This window comes from Sinohyriopsis cumingii, unplaced genomic scaffold (assembly GCF_028554795.1).
Source record: "Sinohyriopsis cumingii isolate HCF-2022 unplaced genomic scaffold, ASM2855479v2 utg002917l, whole genome shotgun sequence".
NCBI classification, from domain to species: Eukaryota; Metazoa; Mollusca; class Bivalvia; order Unionida; family Unionidae; genus Sinohyriopsis; species Sinohyriopsis cumingii.
In genome coordinates, this window is record NW_028316337.1 from 880,657 (window position 1) to 905,986 (window position 25,330).

General features: G+C 34.6%; 2 protein-coding genes across 3 annotated transcripts; one reads left to right on the forward strand and one right to left on the reverse strand.

Annotated features, from left to right (window-relative positions):
- Window positions 1-1,917: 1,917 nt before the first annotated feature.
- Window positions 1,918-20,219, reverse strand: LOC149769967 (uncharacterized). Of its 2 annotated transcripts, none has more exons than XM_089949586.1 (10): window positions 20,128-20,219; window positions 19,352-19,411; window positions 17,967-18,045; window positions 14,238-14,319; window positions 13,321-13,431; window positions 8,206-8,297; window positions 7,626-7,716; window positions 6,386-6,515; window positions 3,861-4,012; window positions 1,918-3,341 (listed from the first exon to the last, which is right to left on the reverse strand). In XM_089949586.1, the coding sequence occupies exons 2-10, from the start codon at window positions 19,362-19,364 to the stop codon at window positions 3,216-3,218; spliced, it is 876 nt and encodes a 291-aa protein (XP_089805712.1). In that variant the 5' UTR covers window positions 19,365-19,411; window positions 20,128-20,219; the 3' UTR covers window positions 1,918-3,215. The 2 variants fall into 2 exon arrangements, with proteins under 2 accessions (XP_089805712.1, XP_089805711.1); XM_089949585.1 differs by having other exon boundaries at window positions 19,352-19,485; window positions 20,128-20,212.
- A 2,510-nt stretch (window positions 20,220-22,729) lies between these two features.
- LOC149769968 (uncharacterized) lies at window positions 22,730-24,302 on the forward strand (the record flags this gene model as incomplete). The annotated part of the gene is made up of 3 exons (XM_089949589.1): window positions 22,730-22,737; window positions 23,719-23,968; window positions 24,174-24,302. Coding segments are annotated over exons 1-3 (387 nt in total), but the record flags the coding sequence as incomplete, so codon positions are not given.
- Window positions 24,303-25,330: the final 1,028 nt, after the last annotated feature.

The window sequence follows — 25,330 nt, forward strand, 5'->3', positions numbered from 1 at the left end:
ATGCCAACAGTCTTTTGAGTTACATACTAATCCAAAATGCAAGAATATTATTGGGCGCTTTCTAATTCCAGTGAAGAATAATTTGAATAAATAATTCCAACCAATCAAAAACTGAACACAACAATAACAAAGATTCCGTTTCAGATGTAAATGCATGAACGAGTAATGGTATCAGTCAATAAGATTAGATATCCATCTACTTCCCCTAGGTAACCATTATATTTTTTATGAAAGTAATCTTTTTCCTTTCTGAAATATTATTTTTTATGTTTATATAGTGAGAGTGTAGACTAAAAACATGTTTACCATTAATGAGGATCAGACTATTTGATCGACAATCGAAGTGAAATGCTTGCTCTGTTGTTTTCAAAACAAATGGCTGGGTCAGGGACACCATGATAGTAAAGGATACGTTTATGTCAGTATCAAACCGTGAGATTAAGCTGCGCTCATACTACTCAAATGTAATTCGATTTTAGGTCAATTATAATTGCACTATTTCCGCCCATCTTCACTTGCATGTGGATAACCTTTTTGATGACGAGAATTATCTGACGTGTGTATGCTTATTCCTTTTTTATAAAGCAAGGTGACTTTAACATTTGATCACGAAATAATTCCACCTGATACTTTTAGTGGTCTCAAGACATGAAAATAACGTCATATTTGTTCTGTGTTCCTTCTACAAAAGCTGTCATCTGCTGTATTTTAGTATTCATCTCTTATTAAGAGAACATTGATTCTCGTCATTAAAAATAGTTTACCAAAACAAAATATCAGTCCCAATTGACCATAATAAATTTTGTTTTAATCAATTTTTTTCTTTCAAAACGGACTCATTTTGGTTCAGTTTAAATTCTGAGCATTTCAGTTTGGATAATGTGAAATTTGTATGCTAAATAATCACATATGGTCTTTATTCTGGGCAAGAAATAAATAGAAACCTCAAATATCCATTTCATTTTCCAGGTCATTGAAAGAAGTTTCCGTAAGTTGGAAACTGTATGAAACCACATGAACCCTTTCCTATTTCCAATGTAGTCTTGTAGTTTCTGTAACATTGAAACACAAAAGAATCCCATTCGGTTACCAATAATTTCGGATAATTCCCTAAACACGAAAATACATGTTACTAAAATATCCCATCCAGTATGTAGTGTTTTAAGCAGTTTGGAGAATACACAAATACCAGAAAATAAAGGAACCCATCCTAGAGGCAGTTTCTGCATCACTGAATCACATAAAAATGAGATGTCGTTTCAATTTCCAAAGTTTACCGAGATTCTATTTAAGAATTAAATTATAAACTACATTAATTTGCATCAGTTTTAAATGCTTTGTCGAATTTCCATATAACAGAAATACCCCAAATCTCCTTCTCTGAATTATTCTCCTAGTTTGTTTAGTTTACAGAAAAAAATAGATAACACCATCTGTGCTATATTTACTGTCGGAGCCCCGAGTGGCCAAGTGGTCTAAAGCGCTCTCCGTTACGGATCACTGCTATCTCACCTCTGTCTGCTTGGGTTCGAGTCTCTGATTCGGCCAATGTGGGTATGTGAGAAAGCTTGCTAGTAGCTTCTAGTGGGTCGGTGGTTCTTTCCGGGGTTTTCCGGGTTCTTCCTCCACCATTAATACTGGCCGCCATGTATAGCCTATCGTGTGCTGAAAAATGGCGTTAAACCCTACAACAACAACAACAACAACAACAATATTTACTGTCCAATAGAATATGACAACAGGCATACCAACTTGAACTCGAAACTGTTAACATCATGCAACGTTTTCAAAACATATATATATAAACCAAGCTTGTGAAGTTGTGCATTGAAAAAGTAAGTCCAAAAGGATGAAACATCGTTTTCAGAAAGATGCATTAATATTTAATTTTGTAAATGCCATAAAATAATAGATAACTTCTTTGATGCATATGTAATTTATTCAAGGCTGAGAAACCTGACTTTTACCGTTCTACAAGTGGGAAAACTCGAATTTACAATTTTTTAAATAATCATTACATTTTCCTAAGGCTGCAAAACATTGTTAATATTTAAACCTTCAAATGGGATAATAATTTGTAATTGCAGAGTAATTACTTAATGTGATTTTTTCCCTTTGGGTACTGCTGCAGTGTGAATATGACACTGGGGGTTTCGGTTCGTCTCAGCTCCGACATCTTCGTGATTGTCACTATATAGTATATACAAATTTAGGTATATTAATTTAAAAATGTATTCATTTGTTGTGCTGTATTATTCGTTGGGTATATGTTGATAATTTATTATGCCTTTAATTTAGCTTTTGCCAATATAAATAATAGTGCATTAGCCTAAACGGATATATATATATATATATATATATATATATATATATATATATATATATATATATATATATATATATATATATATATATATATATTATCTGCCCTTCTATCAATCCTTAATTCATATATTTCGGAACTATTTTCTATACAAAGAGATTGATTAGTCCATTTAATTTCATATAGAGAACAATGGCAAAGAATACATTGGGGCTCTTGGTCTGGTCATTTATGAAAGATGTATTAAATAATGGGCACTGAAGACATATAATTCTAATCAGAATCATTCTCGACAGCTTTACAAATAATTTGACAATGCAGATCAAAAGTGTGTATGTCAGATGATATTACTGCCAGTTTGTATTACCAGAAAGTGTCATTCATTTAAAAACTTTTCAGTTGTTGTATTCAAATGTTACTTTTCTAGAAAATGCAATATAATCTATAATGATTTATATACGATGTGTTCATCAGAAATGTATCGAATGCACCAGAGTTCATCAGATATATCAGCAAAGTAAGAAGATGCATACGAAACGCAATTAATGTATTGACGGCGTGACGCAATATGATTGCAAAGCAGTAGAAGCTATAGCGACTGATGTATTTGTATTGTGGAGCATAAGTAGCATGTTTATGTAGAATGTTGTCCGTTGTGAATACTATGAAATGTACAATAGACAGTATTTCATCTTTTCAGAGCATACAACCGGATAATAGATGATGATATATGCTACGTAATCAGATACAACTTCTAAATATCGTCAAATAAGTTGTACTCATGATTTGAAAAGATCGTGCACCATTAATTTAATTATAGACATTATAGATGGCGATATGACATTTATTACCCAGACTTCATTACATACGTCTTTATCTTCAAAATTAATCTTCAGTGAGGAAGTTGTGGCTGCTCCACTGTTGGTTTGATAATGTATGAATTTGTTCCAGGAATTATGAAATCCTTGCCCGCCAGATCAGTAAACACTGTGCATTTCCGGATGGCATCGTTGGGAACCTGTGGAAAGGTATAACAATTGGCATTTATTGCTTTGATATAGTCATCATCTGCATTATCCTTCTCCTGCTACTGATGCTAATTATTCCGTTTCTAGTTTCTACGACTTCCACTAATACTCTTTCTGATGACCCAACTACTACTAAAGTTCATGTTTCAATAAATTACAAATTCTACTACCCTTCTTGTACTGACATACTATGACTTCCATAAACGGATACTTTAATTATTGTTGTTTCTTCTACTCATTTTTAACAATCGAAAACCTTATTATATGCCATATCTTTGACATCACCCATCTTGGACAGTACATTATGTGAATGTTCTTCATGGATTTGTCTTGGCTAAGTTATGGTTCAAGCGTTGTGAGGACACAATGTATTTCATTGACCCCACCGCTCGTATTTATTCCATGTGATATTTTGTTTCTCCTCCAATTCGCTGCCTTTAAGACACGTGGATAACGTATCATCAGGATAGTTTCACAATTATATGTTTCTACAAATGATCTCAATGTACCTTTTTAAGTGGCGTGTAACAGGCATGATGGTGTTTCTTCACGGGATTGTTGGTCGCTTTGTTGTAAGCAGCAAGGAAAGCCCATCTTCTCATGTCGCTGTTGTTTGGTCCACTTGTGTGCAAAATGTTGCAGTGGAAAAACACTGCGTCCCCTAAAATAAATCAAAGAACTATAACGACACCAATATATTTGTCTTCCCTAATGTACCATAACCTTCTGCATTTATCAGAAGGGAATATTAACAGCCAATTCTCAACTCACTTGAATAACAAGGGTCTTCATGTAACTATGCATGGTGTAATATTTTATGGACATCAACGTTTCCGAATTTGTTACTATACTAGCATCAAGGAGGTGATTCCTACCAGAAACAAATGAATAGGTCGGACCCCAATACGAATCATTGTTTACCATTTTGCCATGGTTCTTGATTTCCATTTACAATAACACGCATTTGCGATCAGAGTTGGTATGATACCCATATATTATCCACGATATTATCCATGATTTCAGGATTTGCGTGGGTAATATGCAAATAATATACGAAATGCTGTGGAAATCGCTTATCCATGAATCCATCAGTATTTGCCAAGATACAAGATTATATGAAAACAATTAGAATGACGCTTATAGTTTGTTTGCAGGCAAACATATTTCACTTCTAAAAAGAAATCTAATGGACTTGTCAGCATAGCTGAGCTTAAAATGAGGCATGTCTAGCTAATGAGCTGTCGTGCACTAGGGCTGTTGCTTCTCCATATAATAAAATCCAAAACACTGATCGAATTTCTTCCTATCTCCCATCGTTTATTTGTTGATGACTCGTTCAAAACACAATCCGTATCAAAACCCAATCTTACATAAAGATGCATATTGGAATCTTGATTACTAGTTAAAAGTAGTGGTCAGTATAAATTGACTGCTAACGATTTTATTAAAATGTCACACGCAATATTTCTATAAAATCGCATTTCGTTTCAAACTGCAAATTACTATGCTAAGTTTTATAGGTCGGCAGGCAATGGATAATTATAAACGTTTTACAGAATGGTTAGTTTAGCTGATCTTTCCATGATTACTCACATTAGAATTACCCCACCCGCAACTCAACGAGCAGAATTTTCCAACACCCCATAAAGAAACAACGCTGAATAAATCCTATAGAATACATATGTAAGGCAGTAACAATTTGTGTCCCATATGTTACGGCAATGAATAAAAAAGTGCGCAATGAATCGACTGGATTCCTACAAAATCACCCACTTTTAAAATTGCCAGAAATACATAAAGACAGCATGCAGACATAAATAGCTGTTACATCAATTAGAGCCATATGGTCATCTCAAATCCGATTAGCAGAAATATATGTTTGAAATAGAATGATCCCTTATGCATATATCATGCAATAATTTAGTATTATCATCATTGTAAACAATGAATGAGAAGCTTGAAGAAAAAGTTATAAATGCCTCTGCAGCAAAAATGTATACCAGGATTTGTTTTTATATCTTTATTCAGATGTGTATGTCGAATGATAAGGAATTTTTGTGGGGCAAAGGCAAGACAAACTGAGTATTATTTCTTTCGTCATCGTTGGCTGCAACGTCAACATCGGTTTAAGACTTTTTGATATCCAATGCTAAAGTTTTAGTGAAAAAAACATAAGGTCGCAGGAGAAAATACATTGCATACCGGAAAATCCTAATATGTATATATTGGTTATGGAAATTGTCCAATATCATCACTGATTTGAATGCTGTATAATGTTTGTGTATCAATGGCTTTGCTGTAAGGAGTGTTACATTTTCTATAACGATGTCAAGTTCTACAGAGGTTTGTGAATGTTTATTACAGATGGAAATCATTTAGGGTAGGATAGACGCGTAATGCCATGAATAAAGATCATTGCATCTGAAATATGGTACAAAACGCAAGTAAAGGGCTATTTCAGATGAGTGGCTATGGAATTCTAAAACTTCAGTTCCATATCCAAATGAATCGCACTTAGACATTCATTTGCAGCCAAATTGTAGGAAGCCTATATTTATATTTAACTTTGTCGATCGATCGATCGAGAGATTGAGAGATTACATTATATTTTGATCGTGAACTACTATGCAATCAAGAAAATTTGATTCTAGTTTTTAAACACGTGGCTATCGATGTAAACTTATCTTAAGAATATAATAAAGTAATATCAACATTGTAACCTGACACAGAAGCTGTGGACTGCACTGGAATCTCCTGACAGGGTTTTACGCGTAGCTATTATCATCGTTGTGCATTGTCCAGCAATTTTGAGATCCTCACCATAGTGTGATTTTAATAACAGCCATAATCTTAATATAGAATTGGCTTAGCATGACTATCCACCGATATTTGGCTTGTATGTTTACTTAACGTTTTATTTAAACATGCACATTATCGTTGTCAGAGGTGTAATAGTTTTATGATAAAACATTTTAAATGTTTGCAACATTTAAACAGGAAGTGAAATCTTGTGATATGTGTGAAAGGGAACTACCCGGATCCATCTCCACGTATATAAGTGAGGTTTGTTGTTTGATTGCCTCAACTCTTTCCAGGTCTGCTTCTTCCTGAATGCCTTTAAGTATATGCTCGATTCGTCCATACTTGTGTGATCCGGGTAGTATCTACAACAAATCAAAATGATTCAGAGGGCGAGATAATTAAAGCTCGGCGAGAATGAGGTAGTCATTATCATGGTTGTCTTCTTATAATATACGAACTTTGGTCCATCTATTTTCTTACTCTAACTTGTGAAAATGACAATGCAAACAACTGAATCGGGGTTCAAACGTTTAGAGTATGATTATGTAATTAGGGTTGTGAAGAAGTTAGTGAAAAGAAATCGAAAACCAACAAATTAGAAAAAGTCAACAAATGATATATAGAAGTGAATAATTAAACATAACTTTCAATATTGTGGATGATATCCAAAATAATCCATACAGATCTATCGCAATTCCAAAAGTGTAGAGCATTCCATAATAGTTCCAGTGATTCACCTAACTGAGGTTTCACGATCGTATAATCCGAAACATCTATAGATGAATTCTAAAATAGTTACTTAACCATATAGTTTATGAGCGTCTTGTAGTTCAAATAATTGAAATACTTAAATCTTCTCAAATGAAATTTGAACACAACTCAATGAATGTCTTAACTATAGATGTTTAATTTAGGAATAATACTTCTCTTTTTTCACTACCTTATATAAAAAGCACAATTTCATGAACCATTGTGTGGGCCAAACTATCAGATTATTCTGACTAGAAAACATGGCCAGGTCCCATAAAAGCCAATAAAAAAGAAATCAGGGAAAACCAATGATCCAAAAATCCCATCCAATTCTTCAGCATAATTTACATCTACTGCCCCAAGGTAAAAAAACCCACACATATATGTTTGCTCAATCAAAACGAACTCATGCCAAAGTACTAACACACAAAGGATATAACAAAAAACTTAGGATACTAAAAGACGAGATGGTAAAATGAAACAAAAAAAGTAATAAGGGCCAGTGAGTGGTTTCCAACGGTTTTTAATATTTAACGAACCCACGAAAATATAATTGTGACATACTGTTTTCTATAAATGTGCCTTTAGAGAAAACACTAACGGGTCCATTTGATTCGTTATTTAAACATCGAAGTCTTATAATTATTGTGGTTGTCATAGTGATGGCATTCACAAGAGTAAACCTCTGTATCTATGATACACTTTCATGCTTTGATTTTTACCTCGAGGCATCCGTTTTCTTTCACACACCGGTCTATAGGTATAAAAACTGTCAACATGTCCGGACGTAGGCATCCATTGTGATACCAGTACCTAAAGAGTTATAATTTTATATTGTTAAGTGTTTTTGTTTTTTGTCAGATCTTTGTTTCATATTTTTCGGTATTGACTAAGTTACATCAACGTTCCCATTATATAACTGTGTAGAAATAAAATTATAATTACACGATCTAAGTTCACTTGCAAGCGTTACCCATAAACTACAGAGTTTTATTGGGCGTCTTAGATATGAGCTATACAAATAATCAGCTGTCCTTGAATATCAATGTGAAAATAAATATGTCTCCACCTCAAATATTGCAAGCGGTGGACATTATGCAAATAGTCTACTTGCTTTGTTCAAAGAAATGTACTTTACATTTAGATCCTGATTTTTATTTGTTTTTCTATTGTAATGCTTTTAGACTCAAATTATCTGAAATTGCCATTAGCAATTGTTCCTCATCCAAAATATACTTTTGAATCTACGCTTATCCATTCCACAATTTACAGTTCATTTAGTTACTCAGTTACGGATCTCACCCATAGTCCTGGTGCCACATGTGTCTTCCACCAGTTTTGGCGTCTTTCAGCAAAAGTTTGCTGTGATAATGATAGACCTCTCCGCCCAAAAGCTAATAATAATAATAATAATAATAATAATAATATCAATGTTATTTCTGTTTTTGATGATGTTGTTGATGCAGGTAGATAAATATATATGTAACTGATGGGTGTGCCCTTAATGTAAATGTATATTATTTTAACAAAATGTTAGACGGAAGTTGTTGCCGCGAAGAGCATCACCTGGTGGTTGTTTTTCTAAATATTGAGCTGGGTTCACCAACTGCAACAGACGCAAAGTTCTGCAGCGAAAAACCCGATTACTTCGAGATCCACGATGGGTAAAAAGGTAAGTTATTGCATCATTAGCACAATACAGATGCGTTTTACCGAAATAGTCTTTAGCTGTAGAGCTGTGTCACGGGGATTCGTATAATTATATCGAGTTTCGTGTAAACCGGGTGCTGCGGTCATTTATAGTGGTGACTCTGAGAAAAATATTGGTTTACTTCGACTTAGGGGTGAAAGCTAATGGGACCTATATATATATATGCGCACAAGGATAGTCTAATTCATTAATCGTAGAATTTTATTTGATAAGTACGGATCGCATTCAATAAACTATGCCTAGTGTCTTTGCTAGGTATAATCCAAACTCGGTTTCATCCTCTAACAACTGTTGCAGAAGTGGGCGAAACGCTATCGTTGGTTTACATAGGTCTGGACTCAATTAATATTTGTCACTTATCTTTCTCCGAGAACGAACTTCCTGACAAGGCATCCGACATGTGAGGGAGGAAATGTCTCGCTACATTAGATATTGGTCAATTTGTGAGAAGTGGTAAGACAGAAAATCAAAAATAGCATTATCTCTAGTACAGTCACTTTGCTCAGACACCAGTTGTTAACCCCTTGTACCAAGAAGTTGTACCAGTTTCTGAGTGAAATGTCAATCACGACAATTTATAAACGGATACACAGGCATATTCTTCCACTGACGCTCGGGGAGATGCCGATGATGTGGTCTTGAAAGAGAATAAATTAGGTGAAATGGCCAAAGACCCGAGTGCCAGAGAATCCGAGAAAAGTGGAGCCAACAACGATGGCAATGTTTAATCTGGGAAAGATGCAGATCAAAGTATATATATCTTCGACATTTAAGTAGTGGAGCCATATCTCGTCCGATTGACAGAAGCGAAACACTTTTGTTCAAAAAGTAACATTTAGTATTAGAAACAGACGGTGTTCATGAGGCAATTATTCGGGAACTAACAATGCGAGTACTAAACTCGGTAAATGCGCTGATAGTTCATGATGTGATTGAATCAATCAGCACTTGTCTCGTTCCCGAGATGCGTGTACCGACAGCTGTTGGTACAGGCACCCGTCAGTCAATTACGGTCTTTACGAGAATCTCGTTAGGAAAAGCAGAGTCTCGTTAGGAATAACCAAAATTCTTGATGAAAATCCCGGTGTATTTTCGTTGATCAATCTCTGAAGAAAATATATAGATCGAGATGTCATTATTGCCCGGAACCGTCTAAGCGATGTGCATGAACACACCCATATTTGACTTAACGATTGCAAATCTAGTCGGCTGTAGACTCCCAGCTACAATAGAGGTTATGTTTCCTCATTATTTAATAGTTGTATACTAGGTAGCAGTGTAGAGAGAGAAAAATCCTCTCCGCTAATTGAAGGTTCGAACGCCGTGTCCGATGTCAAAAGCGATGAATTTATATTAAGGAAAAGGCATAACACGTCTTTGAAAATTACTCCAGGTATATTGAAGCAATGTAAATGCGGAGAGTCAGTTCTACTTTCATGTGCTAGAGGAAATATGTATAACAGTGTTGGGGTACCTGAGGTGGTTCTCACGGATTGTGGGACTCTATTTACCTCAACATTTATGGTATAAATTAGTGGTTTGTTATCAATTAATCTTTTGCGATGCACGACGTTTCACCGCATGTGTAATGGATTTGTAGATACATTCAACGGAATAGTAAACCAAATGCTAAGTCGAATTTCCTCCGAAAGACAGCGAGCGATGAATGCATATTTCAACGCAATATGTTTCACGTATCGCGAGGTACAAAACGAAATCGGGTGGGAGAGTCAAATTAGTCCACTGCGGATTGTAATTGAACTTTATTCGGATATTATGGCAGAAGAAGTCAATGCGTCGTCCAATGGCGCAAGAGATTAGCATATACCTGCAAGATGACAAACAAGGAGATCGCAAACTCTGGAATCAATTAATCAGAGTATTACAAATGATGAACGTGATGAAGGAAATTCGACTAAATCTTGTGACGAAACAAAGATGTATCTCATTACAGACACTCGCCATGAGCGCCTCATACTATTTGGTAAAGTGTTCATAATGGATTGATAAAGCATGAAATAAGTATCAGAACCAATCCGAACTAAAGCCTATCCTGAACCTTTTAATGGGCGGATACAACCAACTTGGGATGATTTAACTTCCATCCGATGAATGCAATCACCGTTTTTCGTCAGGAACTGATTCCAGATATGGAGGGTTTGTTTCAGAACCTGGCATTGAACCAATATGTTTCGAAGTTAGACCTTAAACAAAGGGCATTCGCATGATCACATCGCAGATAATATGCGCAAGTTAACGGGACTATCGATCCAAAAAAAAATTTACCACTATAAACTTAAGCCTTTCGGTCGGTCGCTGCCGATGTGTCGTGTGTTTGTCTCATGCTAAAATAGTTGAAAGGCACGTGGAGCCAAACTTGTTTCGTTCGTGTATTCCTGGGAAGAGCATATATAGGTATTAATCAACTTTTTCAATAGACTCCTCCAGATCAGTCTCATAACAAAACCCGCCAATTGCAGTATTACGTTTTAAAATTTATAATGCTTAGGCAATCTCGTAAGATGTCCAAGAAGTTGAAGCAGAACCAGGACAACATTAAACAGTTCAGAGTTGATCCTTGGAATGAAACAAAGAAACGAATTTGATCATTTCTCGGAATGATAGGACTTTACAGGAACTTCGTTCCAATTTAGTCCCTATAGCAAATCCGTAGGCTGACTGTGGAAGAAAATGGCAGCCAAATATAGATTTTTGGGGTTCATGCCATGATATAGCTTTAACAATTTTTAAGGAAAAGGCGAACAGTTCACCAGTCCTAATGTTTCCAGCGCTAACAGCATCATTTGTATTAAGAACTGGTGCATTCGAGATGGGGTTAGGAGAGGTTTTGTTATAGTAGCAAGAGGTAGTAAAGTTATCCATTTCATGACAGTAGGAATTTACTGCGTAGGGAGCAAAACTAGGCCATGGTCGAAATGGAGTATTTGGCTACGGTATTGGGGAAAGTTCTCACATATCTTTCTTTTTCTTCGGAATTAGTCCTAGTCCATTGTGTATTTAAACGAAACAAATGTCTCCAAAGTGACATTGCGTATTCACTTTACAGCCATAACATTTTCGGATTGAGGCCTTTCGAGGGTTGTAAATGTTAGGGGCCGATTTCATTAACTGGGTTTGATTTGCATATCTTTGTTTTACCTTAGCGACATGGTATTGTAAATGATAAGTTTCACTGGGTAGATTAAGCTCACATTCTGCGATGTTTCTAAAGTGTTTCCACATATGGGAACCATATGTTTATCTGCGCGTCCAGAGTTATACAATTGTGTTTAGTAACAACCCTAGTTATTTCGATCATTTGTGTTCAGTTCACCCACTGATGTATGCTCAAAGTTCCTGCAGTGAGAAGCCTGATTTCATCAAGTGCTTTTGTTTTGGATTTGACCATAATCACGATACTTATAGAGTCAATTTTCCCTGTATTATCACAACGCAGACGAGGTTTGTCAGCTCGCTGTTCATTTTAAGTTTTGGGGTTGTTTCCTGCTGATTCGTAGAACGTATGTGTGTTTTGCATAATAAATATACTGCTGTCGAATTGTACCTTGGCATGGTAGACGGTGTTTTTTTATTCGTAATTAGGGTCCAAATAATTTCTACAAGCTGGTCTGCAGGATTGGGGATACTTTCAAAGGATCATTTGGCACACTGGGAGGACCGGGTCATGTGTTCTCGCTCTTTGAACATTCAACGGTACCAGTGGAAAAGGAAACACACTGCCTTTCTCGACCGGAAGATAATACATGTGTTCCATTTTTGAAATCAATAATGCAATGCCATTATATAGTCCAATATCGCTGAAAATTATTGCACTTTAATGATAAATAAATTTTACTTGGTGAATAATCATTCACTGTTAATATTTATTTATCAATTATGTTTATTGCTCATATATGGTGATAGAAGAATATATCAGTCATATTCGTTTATAAATGATATACATTGATCATTCATTATGATAGGTTCATATCTTTGTCAAGTTTGTTTATAGGTTCCATATATTAATTTTTGTTTGATTTCTCGTTTAAGTTACATGCTCTGATTACTTATATTTAGGAACGACATCGTTATGGTGAACTCATTGCTAATAATTATATGAAATCCGTTGTTGTTATATGCACGAGTATGGTGTCAGATTAATTCATAGTTGAATTACGTTATAAATATATCATTCACGAAATTGTGTTCAATGTCTTCCCTATACTAACCCGGCTTCATCCAGTTACAATGTAGGTCTTTTTCTCGTAAGTACGAACATTCATATATGAAAGCAATATTGTAACTCAGTAAACGTAAATCAAAGAAACATTATTCACACAAAATTTCAATCAAAACGACACGATATTTTCGTATCAAAAACAGTAACTGATTATTTTACCCTCTCCAACTATTCATCTATGCCAAATGTTTGAGCAAAAATATTTTGCATCTGCTATGTGGTTGTTTCAAATAAGTTAGGATCTCAGGAAAACATGTGTTTGTTCATTAACTTGTTTTGCGTCATCTAAGAAACAGTATCCTTTATGGTATGAAAATATGTGATACAACCTGAACTATCAGAGAAGACGGATAACTGACTCGAAAAAGTAAAGTTTTAATTGAGAAACGTTCCATTAATACAGTGCGAAATTACGTTGCCATCTTTATTTATTCTTGTCTCACAAGTGCACACCACTTAAATATACCTGTTCACTTGTACCTGCCACCTTTTCTGATCTTGCCAACACACCTGTGATGTCATTTCCTGGATGGGTCCATATGACTCGGCCGAGAGGGCGCCCCTCTGGATCATCAAGCTGATAACGGTGTTACGGACGATATTTAGAAGCACAGAGACGGAGTATAAGACGAACATATTTCCTCATTCAAAATTAAATTGATGTAATTACTGACTTCTGCTTCTAGCTACCATTCAGTGGCAATTGTTTGTATTGTTTCTTTAAAACTCACCACAGAAATAAACTTTAGATAAAATTAATCAAAGCGGTCTTTAAATGAATAAGTTTCAATTCTGAACATGTTGAATGTTAACTAGTTTGCTTGGATAACTATCCTAAGGTCGTATTACATTGCACGATCTCAAGTGGTGACGATTAGTAAATAGGGTCCAGTGTATTTCAGGTATTTGTGAACGAAACGTGAGAATTGGACTTTTCATGAACTGTGTACAGTTCTGTGGATATTTTTTATATAGGTCGTTTAATTTACATTGAAACAGTTGCTATTCATCTTTTTTCTGAAGCTAATATATGTCGGTGTGCACGATTTTCACATATAAGGCGATATAAGACCATAAATTTTTGCCTTAACACGATTCAATTAGTTTGATTAAAGCAACGTACAATCACATATAAAATGACACTCTTCTGGAATTTCAACAACTAATAGGCGAATATTCAAACTCAAATTGTTGCCTATGGAACTTATAATCATGAACATTCTTTGTGACACAAGGTTAAACGATTGTTTGAAATTGTACATATACTTCGTCATGAAATTATTCACAACTATGGAGAAAGCATTAAAAAAGTTATAAACAAGTCTAACAATAAAGAGCGTAAGGCATGAATAAAACAATGTCTTCTTATAATACCCCACTTACCGAGTAGCGATGTTTAAGTACACCGTCTGGTGACGCAACTGCTTTTTTAATAAGCTCAAGTTCTTCCTTATCCAACAGACCCCTGTTAACAATTAATAATCAAAACTCAATTATTTTCATGGCTGAAAGTGGCATATATTAAAATAGCTGAGTAGCATTCATTATATAATATACACTCTTCATCTAAAAACACACTTGTTTATTAATGTTTCATCATTAAAAACGTATATAATCTAACACAATTATACAAAGCATATCCTTGTTTTACTGAACTATATGAGACGAATTTTCAAAAGATCAGATATGGATGATTTTGTTTAAACACATTTTTTTTTTAAATGTTCCATACCTTATATTACCCTTAAGAGGTTGATATAGGCCCGTGCCATTCCGAAAGCTTGAGTCACCTGTGCCATGGTTACAATAAAATTTTAAATGAATTGAATCCAAAAATAAGTCCTTATAATTTCCGATGTAAACATGTAAAACCCAAATAAGTACACAATGAGTGTATTTAAGAAATATAAGATAACTGGGACCCTTGCCATAACCTTATATGGAAAGCTAAGATTAGTGTGGTTTCATGTAATCGATGGTTGCCTAAACAAATATACCGACAGAGGGCAGCTAATATTCTACTTCTGTTAGTTTGTTCACACATTTGTTTCTGTAGCCGTGATTGCTCGAATAAAACCTGGATTAAGAGAGTTGACGTAGAACTATGAACGAAGACTTTGACCAATAATAAATCAATACAATTATTACACATTAAATTGTACAAAAGTTTTGTTATAAAGTGAAAATATTATAACACTCTTGGACTGTAAGTTGTATAACATCTTGATTACTTTGAATATAAACGAATCTATTCAACATAATGCAAGGTCTAAAATCAGTTTATAAATGTAACATTTTTCTATAACTCCTATCATATTTCGTGCTTTGCATAGTCTTATCTTTCTTTACGTAATGTGTACATATTAGTATATATTAATTTCTAGACAAGTAGGTTCCACACCACAGCCAGACGTAGACAATTAACTTTTAAAATGCAATATAATCATGTTCTAATCACTTTTTTCTTCATGACATTCATATTTAAAAAACCAGATTCCGTTCATACATTTTTTCACTTTGCATGGACACTAAATGTCAATATTCTTTATATGATATTCTATGTAAGAGGTGTAGTATTAGACTCAGTATATGATATTCTATGTAAGAGGTGTAGCATTAGACTCAGTATATGATATTCTATGTAAGAGGTGTAGCATTAGACTCAGTATATGATATTCTAAGTAAGAGGTGTAATAATAGACTCAGCATTTGAATTAGATGTACGAAGTCTAGTATTGGACTCACTATATGATATTCTATGTAAGAGGTGTAGTATTAGACTCGGTATATGATATTCTATGTAAGAGGTGTAGTATTAGACTCAGCATATGATATTCTATGTAAGAGGTGTAGTATTAGACTCAGCATATGATATTCTATGCAAGAGGTGTAGTATTAGACTCGGTATATGATATTCTATGCAAGAGGTGTAGTATTAGACTCAGCATATGATATTCTATGTAAGAGGTGTAGTATTAGACTCAGCATATGATATTCTATGCAAGAGGTGTAGCATTAGACTCAGTATATGATATTCTATGTAAGAGGTGTAGTATTAGACTCAGTACATGATATTATATGTAAGAGGTGTAGTATTAGACTCGGTATATGATATTCTATGTAAGAGGTGTAGTATTAGACTCAGTATATGATATTCTATGTAAGAGGTGTAGTATTAGACTCAGCATATGATATTCTATGTAAGAGGTGTAGTATTAGACTCAGTATATGATATTCTATGTAAGAGGTGTAGTATTAGACTCAGTATATGATATTCTAAGTAAGAGGTGTAATAATAGACTCAGCATTTGAATTAGATGTACGAAGTCTAGTATTGGACTCACTATATGATATTCTATGTAAGAGGTGTAGTATTAGACTCGGTATATGATATTCTATGTAAGAGGTGTAGTATTAGACTCGGTATATGATATTCTATGTAAGAGGTGTAGTATTAGACTCACTATATGATATTCTATGTAAGAGGTGTAGTATTAGACTCACTATATGATATTCTATGTAAGAGGTGTAGTATTAGACTCGGTATATGATATTCTATGTAAGAGGTGTAGTATTAGACTCACTATATGATATTCTATGTAAGAGGTGTAGTATTAGACTCACTATATGATATTCTATGTAAGAGGTGTAGTATTAGACTCGGTATATGATATTCTATGTAAGAGGTGTAGTATTAGACTCGGTATATGATATTCTATGTAAGAGGTGTAGTATTAGACTCGGTATATGATATTCTATGTAAGAGGTGTAGTATTAGACTCGGTATATGATATTCTATGCAAGAGGTGTAGTATTAGACTCGGTATATGATATTCTATGTAAGAGGTGTAGTATTAGACTCGGTATATGATATTCTATGTAAGAGGTGTAGTATTAGACTCGGTATATGATATTCTATGCAAGAGGTGTAGTATTAGACTCGGTATATGATATTCTATGTAAGAGGTGTAGGACTCAGTATATGTTTATCATAATGTTATTTACAATGTTTACATTTAATATTGACTAACTGGTCAGCATAATTAATGCAACACACTCGCGTCCACCTTATTCCACCAATAATGGATGCATTGGATAAGTATGTTCATAGAGTATCACATCACAGACGAGGCAGCTAGGGGATAATGTAACAGAAGGATAAGAAGAGAACAATAACAAATTAAGAAAATAAAATCGATATTTGGCGAAAGCACAATCTGGGATGACCACGACTACAACTTAGCACAGCATTGTAAGTGAAATCAAAGACGACTTCAGTGAGAGTAATATTTGGTTCACCGTAAACAAAATCAGAACAGTTGTGTAGAAGGTAGATAAATTACGACAGTTGGAATTTGTACGTCCTATATAATGGAGCTGTCCAAGGCGTCAGAATATCACTGACAATGTGGCATTATGATCAGACAAGGTCGATATTACATTACATACATTACTACAGAGTAAAGTATAAACAGCTCAGATATAGAGTGGACAAACGTTAATTTAAATTGAATAAGCAAAGATTGACTCACAACTGGTGGCAGGTATGTAGTCTTTACGTGAAGGAGAAAGAGAGAAAAGAAAAGTATATACAGGATAAGACCGAATGATATGACCCACGGAAACAACTAGAACGTGGGGAAAGACAGGCCAGTAAGAAGATGAATATATCTGATGATAAAATTTAGTACAATTGATAGGTGAGACCCATCTTTGAGACAGAATACTTCTGATAATTCTATATTACGTAAAATGTGTCATTGGTCAATACGGTTACAACATAAAGCCCAATTTCAGAAACATAAACGAACAGGCTTACACATAATGAGGGAAATACTGAGTGGGAAGGAATGACTTGTAGAACGTAACCCATGTATCCAAAACCAAAACTGCAGACAAATTCCAAACCACATCCATATACTGTTTACATGTACTATTTTTTTTTATTTTGCAATAGCACAAAACGTGCTTAAGGATCAATTTAATGTCGTAGATTCCCCTCAACTTTAAGCGTGTGTTAAATGTTATAAGCATTGATAGTGTTTTATTTCAATCATCCTTCACTATGAGCGGGACTGTGCGTGCAATGATGACTCAATAAGAAAGATTTACCTCAAGATGATGTATCCATATTCATCGAATAGCTGTTTCATTTCTGGGGTAACGGTGAAATCGCCATTAAACCTAACGTCTAAAATAGAACACAAAATGTACTAACAGTAGTGACGGTGGTAGTGTAGTGGTAGGAGTAGAAGTGGTGGTGGTAGTATTAGCAGTAGTACTGGTGGTATTAGTAGTAGTAGTATTGGCAGTAGCAGTAGCAGCAGCAGTATTACTGTGGCTTATATTAGAAACATATTATGAAAGAGGGGCATTCATCATCATCTTCTTAACAGGCCCTCATGACCAAATTCTGCTGACTATTAAGAGCCGATAAACATTGAATCATATAATGTTTAAGTCAAAGTCGATTTTGATTCGACTCTTCTGCAGTCATATCGATTTTGATTCGACTCTTCTGCAGTCATATCGATTTTGATTCGACTCTTCTGCAGTCATATCGATTTTGATTCGACTCTTCTGCAGTCATATATTCAACTTCTATTTTGTATACGTATTTGGGTGCCAGCCAAAGCTTACACTGTTATAATCTGGATGATTGTTTTCATTTGTTTTCATTTTTGGCCTCATGATCAGAAAATTCATTTTCCTATAATTCTTGTTTGAACCAGTCTGTAGTCATGAATATGATTTCAAGAAGGGAACACCTGTTTAGAGTTCAGCTTCACACTAAGACATATTAACAGTAATTTTTACCAAAGCATATTTATGTTTATAAGCGTCAATGCCTCTGCCCTATCCTCCATATTATTTGTTTCTATCAGTGATCGACAGCGCTATTCAACCACAAGTTTTAGATAATGAATATAGACACACTTCAAATAAATATTACTTACAATTAGATCATGATGTATATAAACATAATACTTACAACTAGAGCAAAATGTATATACACAGTGTTTTGTAAACCCTATTTAGAACTGAATGTCCATGATGTTTCTTATTACTGATATGGTTATGGTATTACGATGATTTCAGAAACATAAATACTTATTTTGACTATTTTTGTTCCATATTACTTTTTCCTATAGTCCTCCTTGTCTCAGTGTCCTTAAGGTATTTTTCTTCTCTCTTTATAATTACTAATAAATATGTAGGTAATCTTATGGTAGACTGTACGTTTTGGTTGCGCACCCCCATAGGCATACACAACAATAACGCTTACTATCATATAGCAACAACAACATACGGAGTTATTAAAGCTACCGTTGTTATTTGCAGTCTGTTGACATACGACGTAATTGTTTATATCTATACTTTCACTATATATGGTAAGACTTTTTACAACACGTATTTTTAATATTTGCTGAAACATTGCAGTGCTGATTGAATATCCAGGAAAAGAAGCCTCTCGACTTATGTAAAATGTAACATACCACACTTATCCATGGCGTATGTCTAGATCCTGTGTGCCAAAACAGATCTTTTCAGCTTTTCTGAAATAGGAAGTCTTCACATAAGGGCTAGCCGTATGTATATGTTCGACGTAAACTAGGTCATATGTATTATACTGAAAAAGAGATTTAAAAGATTAAATGCGTTTTTCTTAGTCAATGGCATTAAAAACTGTCCATAAAATTTTCTTTAAAGACGTTTTCATATTTGTTGTCTATTTGACTGTGCCCCTCCGAACATATGTACTTAATTTATTAGTGTTGTCACTTTATTTGTATATATGTGTGAAATGCTCTTAAGCCTTGTATATAGTTTTGATCCTATTTAATAATCCTGCTAGTTATGTGACCCACACACATGAGGCTACAAAAATTCTCATTTCCTCAAGCTTATTAAAAAATGAAGACAAGTTGAGAAAATGGATAACAGAAAAGTGTGGACCACTGCCGTACCATTTCTGAATAAAACCAGCAAACATTTTATTTTGTCATACACTTATATAAGTTATGTCAGATGTTTTCATTCCACACCAAGCTAAACAATCGTGGCGAACATGTCTTCAGATTTTGTAGAAAGAAACACTTTTAATCGTATAACAGCAGGCAGTCTACTTCTAATAAATATACCTTATCTTCCCGTTACCAAATGTACTCTTATTTTACGACTGTGGACTGCATAATTTGTACGATATAATGTAATACAATTTGTTTCATGACACTTGTGTAGGTAAATAGTATATATCATAAAAATGCTCTACCTTAGAAAGATATTTCCTCTTGAAAATTTTGTTTGTCTTGACATACGTGACTCTACTCACATGACTGATCTGTTGTTTATTTTACAAGGGTATCCTATGTTCGAATGATTATTTACACATGTTTCATCTTTAACCCATTTTATCTTTAATCAGTTCATGTTTGCTCAGGCTGGCTCGTGCATATACATATTGTCTTGATAAAATTGACTATCTTAGTTACAAAGATTTTGACCTTTCCGTATTGAAGGTAAATGATTGCATATTCATAACGTTATATAGATTCTATTATCGTATAGGTATTATACTGATCGAATGACGCGTCCGCATTACGTCCACTGTTTAATTTTTATGTGAAAGAAAACCCATGGTATCATCCGAAAATGCGGATACTTTTCTGCTTTCTATAACATCCTGACAAATTCTTATTATCTAGGCGCGTTAGGATATATACCTCCGACGGATTCGTGGTAATCATTTATGTACACAAACGCATGCCATTCTTCCCAAGTACGTTATTTTACTGGTGACAAAATATTGACTCATTCATGGTTGAAAACAGTGAATCATCAGTTCTGATTCACTTATAATAAAAATCGGATCTTCAATAATACAATTGCTCACACAGATAAACCATCAATAACGTGAAAGATTGAAAAACGCTGATTGGGTTCAAAATTTTCACACAAAATCCATTCACATTTCATTTTTAACAACATCTTCCGGTATTAATTTATTTTTGCAATACTGTTAAAAAACTGAGAAGATTTTTAATGAGAAATCACTAGCAAGTGACCCTTTTCTTTCTGAAATATAGCGAAATTTATTTTACATACATTGTAAATAATATGTGTTTGTTTTTATATATGTGCCTGCTTGTGTGCGTGCATGTGTCTGTGTGTGTCTTTTTCCAGCTATATCTATGACTCCCATGGCAAATTATGCATGCATTTAAAAACGCATCGAAACAATCTAGTGTTGAGAAAGGAGCAGAAGCATGTGGATGTACGATAAAGTCGATAAACCACCGTGAACAGGATTTTATAGCTAAATATTTTTGAATGAGGCAAAATAGCGGTAACAACATTGGCTGATAGCATGTTCCTTGCAATAAATTGGTCTCTATAATCAGCCGTGGAAATTATTTCTGTCGAATCTGTATATGCTATTTATCTTGTGCCGGAAACAATTTGTATTGTTTATTTTTATTATAAAATGGGTAAAATCCACAACAAAAAGAATAAAAGAAAGAATGAGAGCCTTTATAGAGTACGTTCTTTCGCTTTAACGTCTAAAGTATACTTCGTCGTAGTCATAAACTTAAATAAATAGCAGCTTGTTTATTTGTTGAATGAAACAAATGTCAATTTTATTATTGATTTCTTTATATGCATAAGCATCATCTATTAAGTACTAATTTATATTTCCATGAACTTGCCCCATTTTCTTATAATCAGCATACGTATTGTCTACTACAACGTATATGCCTATATTTTATCAGATTGTCCAGACTGCCTCCTATTTTCAACACCATATGACTTGGAATTAAACTTATGTAACACCAATATCATAATGGTGCAGTCAAATATTTGAATTGAAACTACATATTTAAAATTGTATTGGAATATTTATTGAACTATGTTTTATCCTGACTGGACTGAAATAAATGTTTCAATTGATTTGAATTTGTTTTATGTTTGCAGTACTTGGTACAGTTGATAAAGGCTGGGTGGTATATATTATACCATTTTCTTCGCGACATATCACAAAAAACTAGTACATTTATTCTAGACATTCCTTCATCGGTTAGATCATATATGTATACACTTTCATCTTAATTAGTGGGACAGAAATGTCACCTTCAATACCAAAATTGAATTCGAATAAGTGCAAACGTACATATTTCTCACCTATGCGACAGAGAAATCTGCTTGTTTTGCTAACCTTATTTTTCCTGTCTCAGTCTAGTCATCTCAGACCAATCGTCTCAGTCAAGGTGTCCACACGCCACGGACTACTTTATCAAGGGATGTAACCACAGTTGTCTTATGCTTGGTCTGATGGAGTTATTTTCGGATCAAAAAAAACGCTAACACTTTGGGACATTTAACAAAATAATTTTTTGGAGTAGAGAGAAAAAAAAAATTTAAAAAAGAAGATCTAGAAAGAAAACGATAAATATAAGACAAAAATAAAATGGACTACAAGCTAGGAAACATTTTGACTCTTAAAGGTAGGAGAGCAAAAATCGTAAATGTTTACAACGGACTGGGTACCTATTCCATTTACCACTCACTGGGTACCTATTCCATTTACCACCCACTGGGTACCTATTCCATTTACCACCCACTGGGTACCTATTCCATTTACCACCCACTGGGTACCTATTCCATTTACCACTCACTGGGTACCTATTCCATTTACCACTCACTGGGTACCTATTCCATTTACCACTCACTGGGTACCTATTCCATTTACCACCCACTGGGTACCTATTCCATTTACCACCCACTGGGTACCTATTCCATTTACCACCCACTGGGTACCTATTCCATGTATACAGCATGCTTTATGGAAGATGGAAGTTTCGTAAATTATGCAAAACATGAACAGGTAATTTCAGAAAATTCACCACTGCATGAGTCAGATGATCTTTACTTTCTTTTTGATGACTGGAAAACAAATGAAATAAATGTGCCGCTGAAACCGAACCAACTTTCGTCGGAGAAAATAATAAAATCAGGTGTGGAAATAAAAAACACTGAAACTGTCAAAGAGAGTAGATTTATATAAGTGGAGACCAATTTGTCATAAATTTTGTTTTAGAGCAAGAAATTTCAAATACCAAAGGCAAGACACTGGGACACATAAAACTACTAGAAGAATATCTTGAGAAAAAAAACAAGACGCGCCCTATACATCAAGTGTCGGCACCTGCCTTGAATATCATTCTCTCAAGATTTTTCCTTTCAGTTCGTCAGAATGATGGAAGTGAATACGAGCCGACAACATTGAGAGGTAAAAAAAGGGCATACATACTGACTGCTAACACACAATTGAATTTGAAAAATAATGTATGAGCAAATAAAATGATGCATTGCGCAACTGATATAAATTCAATTTGTTTGAAACATAAATTAATTTTTAAATGAGTGAAAGAATGAATAAGTAATTACCCCAAAAAATATTATGTAATGAACAAGAATTGTATTCATAGTTTTAAAAGGTAAATTACCTTATAAATTAAAGAACTTGACTGATGAAGCAATTTAGGCCCTCGCCAACATGGATGACAAATGATAAAAAACAGAGAAGAGAGAGAGAGAGAGAGATTTGTTACCCTAGGTACATGGTTTTTTTATAATTAATTATTATTTATTATTAGGCATGATGGGAAGTTTGGAACGATATCTGAGACGAAACAGATACAATTGCAGCTTGGTTTATGGCCCTGGACTGTACCAAGCAAGAGAAGCCTAAAAAGTAAACAGAAAGATTTGACGAAGAAAGGAAAAGGAAACAAACCCAAAACTGCTGATGCTGTAACTGATGATGACATAAAAAAACTGTATGAATATTCGCTTTGGGCCCCAGCACACCGTCAAGTTTACTGAACACTTTGTGGTTTAATAATACTTTGCACTTTGGGGTACGGGGAGGGGGAGAAGAACACAAAAACATAAAGTGGGGAGACATATCATTAAAGCAAGCTTGCGAACTTAACCTGGAATATTTAGAGTTTAACCAGAGACAGACGAAGACGAGGACAGGAGAGGACATAACAAACACGAGAAATGAAAAGCCAAGAATGTACGTTAACCCTCTATTTCCAGATAGATATCCGGTAACTATCTACAAATGTTTCATGAACAAACGTCCAATTGATTTTTGTAACTCTGACCATTCATTTTACCTTGCCCCTGTAACGTACGTGCATGTACCTGGGCCAAATGAGAATGGTTGTTACGTGCACCAGTTGGTGCCCGAAAGCTTAACTCGCTAATGAAAAAATATCTTTGAAAGTAAACTTGCCCGATTTGGCTTCTAAGCGCATTACAAACTCTAGCGTGAGAAAATATCTATGTCAGAAACTAATAGAAAACAACGTTCCAGACACTCAGGCTATACACATCACCGGTCACAAAAATCCCAACTCTCTCAACAACACAGAAGACTTAGTAATAGCCAGAATGTGTTATGTCAAGCATACTTTCTTCTAATTTTGTTCAACACCCCCATTGTGCCCCAATTGAATTAAACATGTGTATGCAGTCTTTGAGGACAAATAATGCACTTACCAGCCAGAGGGAATCATTTATCAATCCACACGTTATTCCACAAATACATTTCCCTGTAGCAGATTCTTCCACTACTAGTAAAAACACTTGCCATATTTCCAAGACAGAAAATATAAATTTTCCAAGAAATTTTGAACTTGAAATTTTATCACATAGTTATCAGCTAGGGTCTGTATTTGGAGGGTCTTTGATACACGGTGGTAATTTTACAATCAATATTAATTGCAACACAAGTAAGTCACAAACAGTTTCATCACCTCCAAAGAGAAGGAGAGTTATATACGATAGTGACTCTGATCTCTAATTATCCGTGAATAACCCAAACACGGACACTCATGCTACATGTAACTTTTCGTTATAACAATAGAGGTGTGGGCCTAGTGTCGTTTCATTCTTTACAATATAATTTTCTAAATTGGAACTGGTGAAAATGAAACATTTTCTTGTACTAAATATTAACTATTTTTTGTTAATTTCATATAACATCCATATATTAAATGTGATAATACCTCAATACTATACAACGTTTTATGATGTTATTTTTTTTTGACTCGCCCATAGAAACGGTGTACTTCGGATTACACGGTCACGCCACATTCCTCGTTAACATATTTGTATTAATGCACCGCATGTAAACATTTGCGCTTGAACTGCATTGCACACGTGAGAAGTTAATTTTTAATTTAAAGGAAATTATTGGGCGAGAAAAAGAATCTATGTTGGGGTTTGGGCCGAGACAAGGAAATCCCAGTCGCGGGTTTATATTGTATGTTTCCACACTCGGGCAAACCTTGTGCGGAGACAAATAATATAAACCATTGACTGTGATTTCCTTGTCTCGGCCCAAAGCCCAACATAGATTCTATATATATCTTCACACTGATACGCAGTTGCTGATATAATTGGAA

What these genes read in the sequence shown, in the direction of transcription:
- LOC149769967 (XM_089949586.1), bottom strand. An exon ending in TGGCAGGTACAAGTGAACAG is followed by an intron (nt 8,298 to 13,320) that starts GTATATTTAAGT and finishes TATTATTATTAG; the next exon opens with CTTTTGGGCGGAGAGGTCTA. An exon ending in ATGTGGCACCAGGACTATGG is followed by an intron (nt 7,717 to 8,205) that starts GTGAGATCCGTA and finishes ATAACTCTTTAG; the next exon opens with GTACTGGTATCACAATGGAT.